Here is a 12,306-nt window from a genome sequence, read left to right as displayed (position 1 = left end):
TGTAAATACTGCACTGAGAGAGCTTTTTTTTTACTTTCTAAAAAAGAAGCAAAAAGTCTCTTGTTCTTCGAGGATCTAAGCAAAATAAAGTCAGTGAACAGACTACAAGCCATGAGATCCTAAGCTCTAGATAGATGTTACTGCAAACCCAAGTAACTCTTAGAAAAATCAATACTTAAAGGGGTACTCCGCTGAGCAAACTGTTCCAAACGCCGGCGCCGGGAGCTCGTGACGTCATAGCCCCACCCCCTCATGATGTCACGCCCTGTCCCCTCAATGCAAGTCTATGGGAGAGGGCGTGACATTCGTCACACCCCCTCCCATAGACTCGCATTGATGGGTGGGGCTTGACATCATGAGGGGCGGGGCTATGACATCATGAGCTCCAGCACCGGCTCGAGCGTTTGTAACAGTTTGTTCCTAACGCTGAGCAGCGAAGTACCCCTTTAATGCAAAACAAATTCACATCAGCGTTTTGGAGCTCCGTTACAAAAGATGATAACAGGCATGCAGGGTTTTCTTCTCGGCTAAAGTCCTGTTATTTTAACAGAGCTCCAAACACTGATGTGAACATAGAAGATGCAAGCCATGAAGAAATAAGTCACTTTCTCAACCATGTCTGAATAGTTCACTGGCTTAGTCCACCTATGAAATGCTCTTTAGGCCACTTTCACATTAGAATATTCGACTGCAGTGGAGGACGGTAGTGGGTTACTGGAGGCCCCGGGGGAGCGGAGGGAGGCAAGTCCAAATTTAATTTGTTACTTATAAAAATGTTCACTTTTAAATAGATTGTATTACATGCTAACAAGAACACTATAAAGCACACAGAGGCACAGCTGTAGTGCCTATATATATCAGACTATGTTATGGGAGAGTATAGGTTATTTCATAATGTTCTAGAAAATGAAAATGTGTTGCTCGGAAGCCTACAGGCTAAGACATTCAGGGAATGAAGGTTAGTGTTAGGCGTTTCCGATAAGATATGTATAAATCCTTGACATTCCCTAACATACAGTACAAACAAAGACTGGGATTGTTCTCCAGGGAAATCTGACACTGTTAACAAATGACACTGGTGATCTGACATTACCGGGCAGAAAGGCTCCAAGTGTTGTCTGCCGCATAGCTACGCTGTGTGTAGGTGCGGAGATTCTTCTGCAGTCACTACATAGACATTCATTTCGAATACTGAAAAGCTTTTTGTTTTGTTTTTTCTTCTCTTTTTTTGATGCAAAATATTCTCAAATAACGTTTATGAATAAAAAAAAGCATATTGAACACATTTCCTTCTTCACATGTTCTATTCAGATGAGGAGATTTTTGTCTGTAGTGCCACACAAAATTTAGGCTCTCATACTAACAGTTTCCATTATTAAATCCCATGTTCTTTTCTTTTACAAAAGAAGCCTGTGGGTAGTATCTCCCACTGTATGCATAACAAGCTATTGAACTAAACTCAACCTGAGGCTTTAGGGCAGAATAACCAACAAGAGATCTACACTACCGAATGTCTACACTACCACTACTCCAAGCGTCTTTAAAGTTGAAATAGTGGACAAGTTTTGGGGGTCCCCAATAGTAATATGGTGGGAAATCACTGCTATAGATTATAAAAGGTCTAATACCTTAAGAGAGGTACATTACTTAGTGATGCACATTCTGAGAGCTGAAAACACAAGTTTTGGGTTTAGTGGAGCCATTGAATTATGCTTGCCTTACGTTACCAACATGTATATACATACAAGACTGTCATATATTCAGACTTGTATGTATATATATATATTATTCATATCTGTATACATGACAGGCTTGTATATTACAGACTAGTATATAAGTATCTACATATATTGAAGTTATATTGGAATGATATTAGAGATAAGTTCATGTTGGAGAAGTTTGAAATACTAAGTCAAATTATAAATAAAAAACTTATTTAAGCCAATTATTTAAGCCAACAATTATTTTCAAATAAAATTCAATCATTCTGATTTGAAACGTATCAGAGATTATATTTTTTTAATATATAGATCTAAATAAAATACAAAGTAGCTTGTACTTTGCATATTCTTTTTCAATGGGGCATGGCATGGCTTGTAAGACTCCATCTGGCACTTTGGGAGACACACTGCTTATGTCTCCGTAGGCCTTATGGAGACAACTTCCCTGGATAAGGAACAAATGCTTTTATTTCGGCATTAGTGCTACCTTCTTTTGTGTAGGTATTCCTGCAGACCAGTGTAATCTGCAATGTATCATTTGGGATCACCTCTCATTACATGTAGATTTATCTGGGAGTGGTCTCTAGTTTTCTGTGTAAAAGCGGTACTGCCCTGGAAAACAACAACTGGTGCCAGGAAGTTAAACAGATTTGTAAATTAAATATCCAAAAGAAGCACAGCATTGGTAAAACCAAAAACTTTAATCGAAATCCATGTTAAAATCCATACAATACAAACAGGTGCAACCGGCAAGTGTGGAGGAAACAGCCTCCTCCTCTCTGACGCGTTTCCGCCCTACCGGGCCTTAGGAGGCTGTTACCTCCACACTTGCCGGTTGCACCTGTTTGTATCGTATGGATTTTAACATGGATTTCGATTAAAGTTTTTGGTTTTACCAGTGCTGTGCTTTTTTTGGATATTTACTTTGGAGACAGTGGAGGAGGACTGACTGCACCTGCACGGAGGAGGTGAGCGCCATTCGAACTTTTTGTCTATGTTGAGAATTGTAAATTACTTCTATTTAAAAATCTAAATCCTTCCAGTAATTATCAGCTGCTGTATACTGCAGAGGAAGTTCTTTTCTTTTTGGATTTATTTTCTGTCTAACCACAGTGCTTCTGCTGACACCTCTGTCCATGTCAGGAACTGTCCGCAGCAGGATAGGTTTGCTATGGGGATTTGCTCCTACTCGGGGCAGTTCCTAAAATGGACAGACGTGTCAGCAGAGAGCACTGCGGTCAGGAAATTCAAAAAGAAAAAGAACTTAAGGGTTAAGTACTGGAAGGTTTAAGATTTTTAAATAGAAGTAATTTACAAATCTGTTTAACTTTCTGGCACCAGTTGATTAAAAAAAAAAAAATTTTTTCCAGTGGAGTACCCCTTTAAGTCACCAAAATTCAATCTTATACCATAACAAATCAAACTTGTGCAATAACTATATAAAATAATAAAGGTTATACTTTAAAATTAAACTATGGTAAAATAAATTTCAATTTGTCCAGTGTACTAGTAAAGACAGACACAAAACATTCGTTTGTTCATAGGCTAAATAGCAGCAAAGTGGTGATGCAAAAGACACATAAGCACAGTAAAAACAAAATAAAAAAAAGAAGTAACCTATAAAATGTTTGTTTTTCAAAAGAAATCCATCTTCTTCACCTCTTGTTTTGCCAAGATCCTCGCACAATTGTGCTTAGTGTAATAGATTTACACTATTAAAATACTTCCTTTGTGGCTACAGAAAGAGCTATTGGAACTTGGCCTACAGGAATCATTCAGGAGAAGAGCACACAAGTCAGCTGAATAAGCTGTAACATATTCATTCCTCTCTACAATGTAAATCAGTGTGTTAAAGGACAGCAGCTAGATAAACACACAGCTGACATAGTATGAGCCCTACTGCTTTATGTACTTTCACAGGGGAAAGTACTGGTGACACACAAATGGACACTTAAATATAGTACTACAGAAGCCACGGGGTCAGGACAGCACTGTAAGAGTGACTGTTCCTTTTGTCCTCTTCAGAATAGCAACTGCTTCCTCATGAGTCACACCTTCTAGACTCTGTCCATTCACAGCAATGATCTGGTCCCCTCTATTCAGACGACCATCTTCTGATGCCGCTCCCTGCAAAAAAGACAGAAACAAAACTATGGGAAATTCCAATATGTTTATAAAGAAAGCAAAATAGTCCACTACACACAGGTCTCGTAATGGACTCTGTGGATGCTATTCTAATACATTTACAGTGGTTCCTCAGGTTACAAAAATAATCAAATCAGTCAGTGCATGCACTTCAGTAATACAGGTGTTCTACCAGTGAAATGTCCATTACCATTGGTCGGTTCTTCCAGCCATTGACATGTTTTGCAGATCTGGACTGTCTGTAGCATTGTATGTTGAGTCTGGTTTCAAGTTAAAATGGTCCAGAAAAGACCATTGTATGCTGAAACTATTGTATGTTGAGGCCAATGCAAGTTGAGGGGTCACTGTACTTGCTGCCACCCTCTACTTTCAGCACATGATCCTTTCCTGCTCTTTATTCCAGTGGCCTCAAACTTTGGCCCTCCAGATGTTGCAAAACTTCAACTCCCAGTATGCCCGGACAGCGTTTTTTTTTTTTCCCCTTAAGAGCCGAGGCAAGTGCTCTCTATCACCCAAAGTGCAAGAAAAAGTGCAAACGTGTTACACTAAAAAAAACGTGCGCAAAGGGTGCGGTCTATCGCTAAGCCCTTCTCCAACAGGAGAGAGGCCCCCAACAAACCTACCTTTCCCCTCCGGGCCAAAAGGCACCTGTAAGGATCCAGGTTCAAAGACCCTTTTCGCCGAAGCTACTAAGGGGCCGCAAATGCACCTGGCTTCAACCTAGGCGTTAACCAGGTTATTAGCCAAGGAGCCATATACTGATGGCATCTCGACCAAAGCCAAGAAGCCTAGGGATTGCAGGGAGGTGAGGAACCAAATGGCCACACACACCTCCCCTAGACCGCCAGGAGGGACACCCAGAAGGGCTACCACATCCTGACAAATCCTGTGTACAAACAAATACGTAAAAGTGGCACAGTAACATACAAAATAATAAATAAGTGGATGAGTGCAGATATACTGGCCAGTCATCCGGCCGGATCTATAAAAATTTCCCTTATCCTAGCCAGAAGGCCGAGATACCATGGGTGAGTGCCAAAGGTGAAGAGTATATGGTGCCGTACACTTGATCTTAGCCAAAAGGCCATTGGCTGTCTGGGCATGCTGGCAGTTGAAGTTTTGCACCATCTGGAGGGCCACAGTTTGAGACCACTGTCTTATTCTCCAGCTTCTGCTCAGGTGACAGAGAGCATATTGAGAACAGAGATTTCCAGCTGTTTTCTACTTACCTTGCTAAAAACAGTCTTTACATAAATGGGGAGATCACCATGCGGACTTCCATAACCCCCAACAATACTGAAGCCAAGTCCATCTGGTCCTCTTTCAAGAATGATTGTCTTGTACTGAGGAGGTCTAATATAAAAATGCATACTACAATCAGAATCAATGCATAATTCATAACCCGAGCAAGAATTGTATAGAACATTTACATTGTAGCATTAATATCGCTGTAAAACTTTTGTAACTTCACACTGAAAAGGTTGAATAGGAGGAATGAAAGATTCCTTTTATTATTTTTATAATGTCTTATGCTCCTTTTACAATGCCATTAGTGCCCGGCCGTTAGAAGATAGCGGGAGAAAAATCTGTGCTCGCAACTTCTTTTTCTCCCGCTATCTTCCGGCGGAATAACGGCCGCAATAACGGATGTCAGGGAATCCCTTTCAAGCAAATTGGATCCTCTGTGCCTGTCATGGCCTCCCATTGGGCTCCATCACACTAATGGCCGTTAAAGGCAAAAAAAAAAAAAAGCGCCTTATTGACCGTTTGTGGATGTAGCCTTGCAGCAGTGTGAAAGTAGCCTTAAAGGGGTTAACTTACTAAGGTCACATATGAATCAGCCCCTGTAACATGTACTATGGCTGAATACATAAAGGGAATGTATCACCTTGATTGTATACCACATTCTATTTCCTGTACAGGATTCTGCAGTCAGCCACACAGTGCATGATGGCAGCTCGCTGTATATAGGGCAGATCAATCCCACTGCCAAAGGTACATACAATGGGCATGGCATGGGAATAAAGAATGTTTCATTTACAGAATAGCTAAGTGTGTTCTGAACTTACAGGGAGCAGATAGCACCAGGATACTCTAAGAAGATGGGAAGATGGCACAGACATGTGATGCTTTGAGAAATGTTCTACTGGATATCTTGGGTCCTGACATTTATGTGAATGTTATATTGACACATACCATCTTTTAGCAGACCAAGTATTCTACTTTGTGGTAATGGTATTCCCTAATGGTAAGAAAATGTACCTACCACACTCAGGTATGGTGTGAGGATCATTACACAGCGTTCAAGGTGTTAACTTGGCCTACAAGTTCAGAAACCTCAATCCGATCGGACATCTGTGAGATGTGCTGGAAAACCAAGTCTAATTTACAGGACTTAAAGGATCTTGGTGTTAGCATCTTGGTGCCAGACACCACAGATGTCCATAGGGCCTAGCCATTTAGGTGACAAAAACGACACCGACACAATATTAGGCTTTATTGTTGGTGGTTAGTCTTATGGCTGTATGCTTTATAGGATGGATTGACTTTTTGTCAGGTAGAGGGCAAGATGCCCCAATGTATATTCACCACAGGATTGAAACCCCACTCTTGTCCATAGGTGCGGGTCCTCTACCCCATTGTATGTGTGCACAATTGCACTTGGGGTTGAGCACCTGTTATCACCTTGAGACTACGTTGTTTAGTTTTTTTGCAAGATGCCCCAATGACCTACAGTAATAAATATTCTGTTATGTTTCTCTAACTTTATAATTGGAATGTCACCATTTTTTGGAATCCTGTCAGTGGCAATAATAAAATGACTGATAAAATTATCTCTAGTGTCAGCCTACTATGTTAGTGTCCAGTGTGAAAACAGTTTTTAGTCACTATTTTAAATATTAATAAAGGCATGTTAATTAAAAAAAACAAAAAAAAAAACACATACATATATTTAAAGGGGTATTCCGGCCAAAGACATCTTATCCCCTATCCAAAGGATAGGGAATAAGATGTCTGATCGCGGGGGGTGTGCCGCACATATCCGTGCAGCACCTGCATTCTATGCGGGGCTGCTGCTCCAGTCTGGGAAACCTCTGTGTTTACGGGACTGGAGATGTGACTACCCCTACATTCCTGTCTATGGGACGGGACCCCCGCAATCAGACATCTTATCCCCTATCCCTTAGATAGATGTCTTTGGCCGGAATATCTCTCTAACATAATAATGGGTTAAGGCAATGGGTCATTTTTGACTGTACATTCTCTTTAAAAAGTGGGCACAACCCTTTTATCTTTAACTTACAGTCATTTCAAAGTAAAAAGAGGTAAATAAAATTGCAATAAAATAAAATATCAAGGTCAAAAATTCAGTTAATGTTATTGTGTAAATATTCTACTTCTTTTAACCCCTTAACGACAATGGACGTAAATGTACGTCATGGTGACGTGGTACTTAGCGCACCATGACGTACATTTACGCGCCGACATGATCGCGAGCACTGGTGCGGTGCTCGCATCATGCCCGGCAGGTCCCGGCTGATATCAGCAACCAGGGACCCGCCGGTAATGGCGGACATCCGCAATTGCGCGGATGTCCGCCATTAACCCCTCCGATGCCGTGATCAATACAGATCACGGCATCTGCGGCAGTGCGGTAGTTTGAATGGACAATCGGATCGCCCGCAGCGCTGCCGCGGGGATCCGATCCTCCAGCATGACAGCCGGAGGTCCACTCACCTTGCTCCAGCCGTCTCCCGGGGTCTTCTGCTCTGGTCTGCGATCGAGCAGACCAGAGCAGAAGATCCCCGATAATACTGAGCAGTGATGTGTCCTATACATAGCACTGCACAGTATTAGCAATCAACGGATTGCAATGAATAGTCCCCTATGGGGACATAAAAAGTGTTTAAAAAAAAGTAAAAAAATGTAAAATAAAAAAGTAAAAAAATGTGAAAAATCCCCTCCCCCAATAAAAAGTAAAATGTCCGTTTTCCCCATTTTACCCCCAAAAAAGCGTAAAAAAATAAATTAATACACATATTTGGTATCGCCGTGTGCGTAAAAGTATGAACTATTAAAATATATTGCTAATTATCCTGTACGGTGAACGGTGTAAACGTAAAAAAATAAAAATTTCCAAAATTGCTGCTTTTTTGTCACATTTTATTTAAAAAAAAATAAAAAATGAATAAAAAGTAAAACCTAAGCAAAAGTGGTACTGATAAAAACTACAGATCATGGCACAAAAAATGAGCCCTCATATTGCCCCATATACGGAAAAATGAGAAAGTTATAGGTGGTCAAACTAGGGCAATTTCTAATATACAAATTTTGTTAAAATGGTTTGAGATTTTTTTTAAGTAGTACAATTATAGAAAAACATATAACATGGGTATCATTTTAATCGTATTGACCCACAGAATAAAGAAAACATGAAAGTGTACAGCGTGAAAACAAAACCTTCCAAAATTTGCTAAATTGATTTTTAGAAGGCGGGGAGGAAAAAACGAAAATGCAAAAATAAAATGGGCTTGGTCCTTAAGGGGTTAAATTACAAGTAATAGGTGGCAAGCGATAACTTGTGGTATTGCAAAATTTGCATAGCTTGTCAGTGGTTTTGATATCTTTCAATAAGATTTTCTGAATGAGTAAAATAAGGATTTCATTTATAGAGCGATGGTGGTCTATATTACAGGTTACTTTTCTCCATTCAGGACCAGACATTTTGTGTTCATGTTTAGTGAAAGTACATTTGAAGTTTTCTTTCTAGTTATTTAAATAGTTTATGCAGCCTTTTAAGGGTGTGTTCACACGGAGTAATTCAAGAGGAATTTACTCGAGTAATTCCTCTTGAATTCCCCGCTCCAAATTAACCCCTTAAGGACCGGGGTTTTTTCTGTTTTTGCATTTTCGTTTTTTGCTCCTTGCCTTTAAAAAATCATAACTCTTTCAAATTTACACCTAAAAATCCATATGATGGCTTATTTTTTGCGCCACCAATTCTACTTTGTAATGACGTCATTCATTTTGCCCAAAAATCTATGGTGAAGCGGGAAAAAAAATCATTGTGCGGCAAAATTGAAAAAAACCCGCTGTTTTGTAACTTTTGGGGGCTTCCGTTTCTACGTAGTACATTTTTCGGTAAAAATTATACCTTATCTTTATTCTGTAGGTCCATACGATTAAAATGATACCCTACTTATATAGGTTTGATTTTGTCGGACTTCTGGAAAAAATCATAACTACATGCAGGAAAATTAATACGTTTAAAATTGTCATCTTCTGACCACTATAACTTTTTTCTTTTTCCGTGTATGGGGCGGTATGAGGGCTCATTTTTTGCGCCATGATCTGAAGTTTTTAACGGTACTTATTGATCACTTTTTATTCATTTTTAAATGATATAAAAAGTGACCAAAAATGCACTATTTTGGACTTTGGAATTTTTTTGCGCGCACGCCATTGACCGAGCGGTTTAATTAATTATATATTTTTATAATTCGGACATTTCCGCACGCGGTGATACCACATATGTTTATTTTTATTTTTATTTACACTGTGTTTTTTTTATTGGAAAAGGGGGGTGATTCAAACTTTTAATAGGGGAGGAGTTAAATGATCTTTATTCACTTTTTTTTTTCACTTTTTTTTTGCAGTGTTCTAGCTCCCATAGGGACCTATAACACTGCACACACTGATCTTCTATGTTGATCACTGGTTTCTCATAAGAAACCAGTGATCAACGATTCTGCCGCATGACTGCTCATGCCTGGATCTCAGGCACTGAGCAGTCATTCGGCGATCGGACAGCGAGGAGGCAGGAAGGGGCCCTCCCGCTGTCCTGTCAGCTGTTCGGGATGCCGCGATTAGCCGCGGCTATCCCGAACAGCCCGACTGAGCTAGCCGGGAACTTTCACTTTCACTTTTAGCCGCGCGGCTCAGCTCTGAGCGCGCGGCTAAAGGGTTAATAGCGCGCGGCGCCGCGATCGGCGCTGCGCGCTATTAGAGGCGGGTCCCGGCTTCACTATGACGCCGGGCCCGCCGTGATATGACGCGGGGTTACTGTGTAACCCCGCGTTATATCAGAAGAGCAGGACCAAGGACGTACCGGTACGTCCTTGGTCCTTAAGGGGTTAATGTACATCTCCTCTGCCCATTGACTTTAATGTTTTTTCCGCTGTCCTGTTCACACTGCGCAAATTCTGCTAGCAGAATTCCGACGCTGAATTCCGTGCCGCTTGAAGAAAGAACATGTTCATTCTTCAAGCGGAATCCGCTAGCAGAAATCAATTGAAGTCAATGGCAAAAAAATTTTTTAGGGCAATTTGCGTGGAATTCACGCACAATTTGCGCGGAAATGGCTGAAAAACCCTTCACTTCTTTCTCCCCCATGTCCACGCGCAATTCCACGCAAATTGCACCCAAATTTCCCGCGAAAATTTTTTTTTTATTTCCACCTGTAAATTTTTCTGCGTGAATTACTGTACTCTCCATTTACTCCGCGTGAACGCACCCTAACTGGGATACTCAGGCCTTTATTTTGTTATTATTATATATTTTATTGTAATATAGGGAAACTGTTAAATATGTAATTTTTTTCACATCTTTTTCTACATATTTTTATTTGTAGCAACTAAGCATGTCTCCTCTCCTGTAGCTGCAGACTCTCTGAAACATCCCAGTCTGACATTTCATGTTGGCGAGCAGTTAAGACGACACTCTCCCGGGCTTTCTTTTGGGTAGGTGTTAAGAAGCTGTCACATATTTGAAACAGTAATAGGCAAAGTGTAAGATTTTATTATAATGGAATGTATATGTGTGCCAGTTTGTGGCTTTTTTTTTTTTTGTTACACAAAATAAACAACTTATCATTTTAAAAATCAAAGTTTATAGTAGAATTGCTTTTTTTCTGCACTTAAAGGGGTTATCCAGGAAAAAACTTTTTTTTATATATCAACTGGCTCCAGAAAGTTAAACATATTTGTAAATTACTTCTATTAAAAAATCTTAATCCTTTCAGTACTTATGAGCTGATGAAGTTGAGTTGTTCTTTTCTGTCTAATTGCTCTCTGATGACACCTGTGTCAGGAACTGTCCAGAGTAGAAGCAAATCCCCATAGCAATCCTATTCTAAACTGGGCGGTTCCCAAGACAAGCATAGATGTCAGCAGAGAGCACTGTTGCCAGACAGAAAACAACAACTCAACTTCAGCAGCTGATAATTATTGAAAGGATTAAGATTTTTTAATAGAAGTCATTTACAAATCTGTTAAACTTTCTGGAGCCAGTTGATATATATATATATATATTTAAAAAAAAAGTTTTTTCTTGGAATACCCCTTTAACTTTTAAAGACTTATTTACAAATGCCAGTTTTGTGCCAGTCTGGGCGAGATAGTGTTATACAGAAGCCGGAGTAAGGTAGTAGCAGAATGTGTGTATCCTGTGGGAAATGATACCTACCCCAAATCATCTTGTAGAATATTGCTTGAAGTAATACCAGAAAAGCTGACTGCAGTGCCCACATGTTCCTGTTGTTGACCAGTAACCACACTTACGTCTCCACCAGCCACGACCTAAGATGTGAAATATACATCAATGCATTTCCAAGGTTTTTTTTTTAAATAAGCATTACTACTACTTTAAATAAATAAAAAATGATAACTAATAGAACATGAGAAGATTGTGTTTGTCAAAAAAAATGGGCTCCAACATTCAACAACATCTTAAGTGACTGACTGGAGCAGACACAAGAGCATGGTCATATAACCCCTAGTAAGCATTGGATCCACAGTTTACAGGTTAGGTCATATTTACATGGCTTTAGATTCCACTTATATGTTTGTCATGTGTATCCATTATACAATGAATTCAAGTAATGAACATAAGTAACTAATAGAGTTTAACAGCACGACTAGCACCATCCACTACACTATTTTGCCTTTAAAAGTAACATAAGCCCCCAACAGTCTGACCAGAGACTTAAAGGGGTACTCCGGTAAAAAAACTCTTTTTCCAGAAAGTTAAACCTTCTGGAGAAATGTAAACAGATTTGGCTGCAGAAAGTTGAACAGGTTTGTAAATTACTTCTATTGAAAAATCTTAATCCAACCAGTACTTATCAGCTGCTGAAATTGAGTTGTTTTCTGTCTGACAACAGTGCTCTCTGCTGACACCACTGTCTGTTTCAGGAACTGTCTAGAGCAGGAGAGGTTTGCTATGGGGATTTACTCTTACTCTGGACAGTTCCTGAGACAGACAGATGTGTCAGCAGAGGGCACTGTTGTCAGACAGAAAACAACTCAACTTCAGCAACTGATAAGTATTGGTAGAATTAAGATTTATTTTATAGAAGTAATTTACAAGTCTACAGATATAGTAGACACGAAATCCAGCTCACCGTGCAGTTGTTTCCTCGCCCGGAGTTTGCTATGGCAGG

General features: G+C 39.9%; 1 protein-coding gene across 7 annotated transcripts in view; it reads right to left on the bottom strand.

Moving 5' to 3' along the window:
• Positions 1-3,070: 3,070 nt before the first annotated feature.
• The window catches only part of MPDZ (multiple PDZ domain crumbs cell polarity complex component), a 151,274-nt gene continuing 142,038 nt past the window's right edge, over positions 3,071-12,306 (bottom strand). For all 7 annotated transcript variants that reach the window (XM_056521362.1, XM_056521352.1, XM_056521381.1 and 4 more), the window contains 3 exons: positions 11,331-11,443; positions 5,096-5,219; positions 3,071-3,848 (listed from right to left, as the gene is read on the bottom strand). In XM_056521362.1, coding sequence (XP_056377337.1) covers positions 3,702-3,848; positions 5,096-5,219; positions 11,331-11,443 — 384 coding nt within the window. In that variant the 3' untranslated portion in view covers positions 3,071-3,701. The remainder of the gene's footprint in view (positions 3,849-5,095; positions 5,220-11,330; positions 11,444-12,306) is intronic.

This window comes from Hyla sarda, chromosome 1 (assembly GCF_029499605.1).
Source record: "Hyla sarda isolate aHylSar1 chromosome 1, aHylSar1.hap1, whole genome shotgun sequence".
NCBI classification, from domain to species: Eukaryota; Metazoa; Chordata; class Amphibia; order Anura; family Hylidae; genus Hyla; species Hyla sarda.
Note: the sequence above shows the minus strand (reverse complement) of the source record. Positions and strands in the feature narration are given on the sequence as shown.